Here is a 2,563-nt window from a genome sequence, read left to right on the forward strand (position 1 = left end):
ATTTAATTGAATATGTAGAGTCAATACATTTTTATGAGCTTTATACGTAACCTGCAAAATATTATGATTAACCAACTCATAAAATTTCAATAATTTCGACTGATAAAATAAAATATTTGATGGGCGACTGTAATGTTTTCTGGTGATAATTCTTACGGTGAGGTGGGGGTATATGTATCAATTCAAGTAATAATAATAATGACACTAACTCTAAATCTTGTACCTCCACAAATCTTCAGCTAAAGAACAGWAGTCCAGTTGCTTTGTCWTTTTTTWWWAATTTTCRATGTCCYGTTGAGGATCCACAGKGATAAATGGTAGTAATGTCCATCTTGGATCGTATCGACATTAAAGTTACTGGATCAATACTTTAGTTAGTTCTACTTTCAGTGCATCGCGTCAATCCATAAATACACTCTGCACCGGAGCAGCTGATTGAAGAACTTCAGAATCAACATGCTAACYTGTAGCATCCACAGGTAGAGACTTGTTTACTCCTGTAAACAGTGAGTTGAATGTGACATCATCATCTGCACATGTAGGTCACATTGATGGCATAAAGTGTTCTCACTGATGGAGGTCATATTTATAATATCCACACAAAAAACATCAGTTCCTGTTGGGGAACATGAAAACATTGGGGCATTTTGAACGAGTACTTTTAAAAATGCTGGTATTGGGCCCAATACTGATATCCAGTAACTGAACACCACTACTACCTCCCTCCTTTTATACTGACCTCCCGACATACCCACCTACTTCCTTCCTTCCTTCACCAAACACCTCTACAAGCTGCCATCATGCAGATAAAACCACCTTCTTATGGATATTTAGTTCATGCCTAAAACCGACCATCACCTGTCTGAATACACACCTGAGGACCATGCCAAGCTTCTACAAACACCACCACATTRACAGTGTTTTAAGTCATAGCGTGGTTCTCATTTAGTGTAAAGGTGACAGAGCTTTACGTACTTATTCATGTTTCTTACTGTAGATGAAAAATCTGTCAGGAAAAAGGAGGATCTCATCAGTTTTGTTTTATAGATGTAGAAAATTTAAATAATTGTAATTAAAAGTTTTGTTGAAAATGTGTGTGTCCTGTTTCAGGTGTGCAGGACTAAAATACTTGAACTTTCTAAGAAGCTACTTATTGTTAGTAAAATTTCCTTTGGTGTTTCTGATGTGTTGAACCTGAGTTGTTTTGCTCGCCCAGCTGTGTGATCTGACTGAAACTTTGTGTGTGAGCAGCCATCACGATGGGCCTTTACCGACTCAACCTGGGCCTCAGAGGTTTGGTGGCAGGAAGTGTCCTCGGCGCTCTCCTGGGGTAAGTTTCTGAACAACTTGTCTTCTCACAGCTGACTGAGCTGAACGGTCCTCCTCAGTGGGTTCTCTTCCTCGCTCCAATGCAGATGTGTGTTTGTGTTTGTGTGCGTGTAAACAATCTGGCGGCCAGCTGCGTCCCTCCCAGCAACCCTCTGTGGCCCAGCTGCACCCCAGTTCTGCTCCCAGYTCTGTTCAGTGCCAGGGGGACTCATGTGCACCACATTTGGCCCTCGTGTTTTGGATGCTGGAGTGAGGAGGCAGGCCAAGGCGTCGGCTGCCCCTCAACACATCCACCATTCCTCCTCCTCCTTCATCTGCRCTCTTTTCTTATGGACTTTTCTCACTTTTGTCGTCACGTCGTCYGCTCCTTTAGCTGATCCCTCAGAGTTAAATGCAGATTGTTTGGTGAAGATGTAGKGCAACACTTTAGTGGCACCGCGCCGTCGTTATTGCCTCCATGTTGGCTCGTCTTGTCTGTGCGACGGTCCAAGCCACCTGGAGTGTGTGATGTGTTCAAACAGCCCCCCGGTCCAGTCGGGGTAGGAATCAGTGAGGTGTTGGATAGTGAGGAGGAGTCTGTCTCATCAGAACTCTGTCTCAGACTTCTGATGAGACAGAGACAAATTGTCCAATCAGTGTTCTCTTGAAATGATATCAGGTTTGTCCTGAACATTTTAGACCCATCTCAAGTTTAGTTTCTGTGATTTTCCACCTGCACAGGACCTCCTGACAAAAAAAACAAAAAAACACCTGACACTACAGCTCCAAATGTCCAGGTCCAACCACACCGACGGTTACCGTATTTTTTCAAGTATAATACGTAAAATTGAATCCATAAAATCATCCATAAAGTTGGGGGYTAGTATTATACTCTGATAAATATTTTTACTTATGTATTTTAACTGACAAACTCACAAAATGCCTGAGTCCAGAAATGAGACAGCGTCGTGAAAAGCAGTTGAAACGAGCTTACCTGTGACACTCCTTCGTGCTTCAGAGCGAGATAATAACAGATCCAGGCAGGCGACATGATGTGGAAAAAAAAAAAGAAAACAAGCAGTCCTGCAGCTCAGTAAKGATAACGAACTAATGACATTAGTGTGTGACCGGGCCGCTCCTCAAACAACAACAAACACTTGTTCGTCTGTAATGGCTGCCATCTACCAGTGTTTTGAAAAGTTTGTATCCCTGAAAAAATGTTTCCCCACCAGAGGGGATGCTCACGAGTAGGAAG

General features: G+C 42.6%; 1 protein-coding gene across 1 annotated transcript in view; it reads left to right on the plus strand.

Annotated features, from left to right (window-relative positions):
* Window positions 1-2,563, plus strand: part of timmdc1 (translocase of inner mitochondrial membrane domain containing 1) — an 11,574-nt gene that overhangs the window by 7,058 nt on the left and 1,953 nt on the right. The window contains exon 6 of the mRNA XM_014010735.1: window positions 1,252-1,330. Coding sequence (XP_013866189.1) covers window positions 1,252-1,330 — 79 coding nt within the window. The remainder of the gene's footprint in view (window positions 1-1,251; window positions 1,331-2,563) is intronic.

This window comes from Austrofundulus limnaeus, unplaced genomic scaffold (genome assembly GCF_001266775.1).
Source record: "Austrofundulus limnaeus strain Quisiro unplaced genomic scaffold, Austrofundulus_limnaeus-1.0 Scaffold72, whole genome shotgun sequence".
NCBI classification, from domain to species: domain Eukaryota; kingdom Metazoa; phylum Chordata; class Actinopteri; order Cyprinodontiformes; family Rivulidae; genus Austrofundulus; species Austrofundulus limnaeus.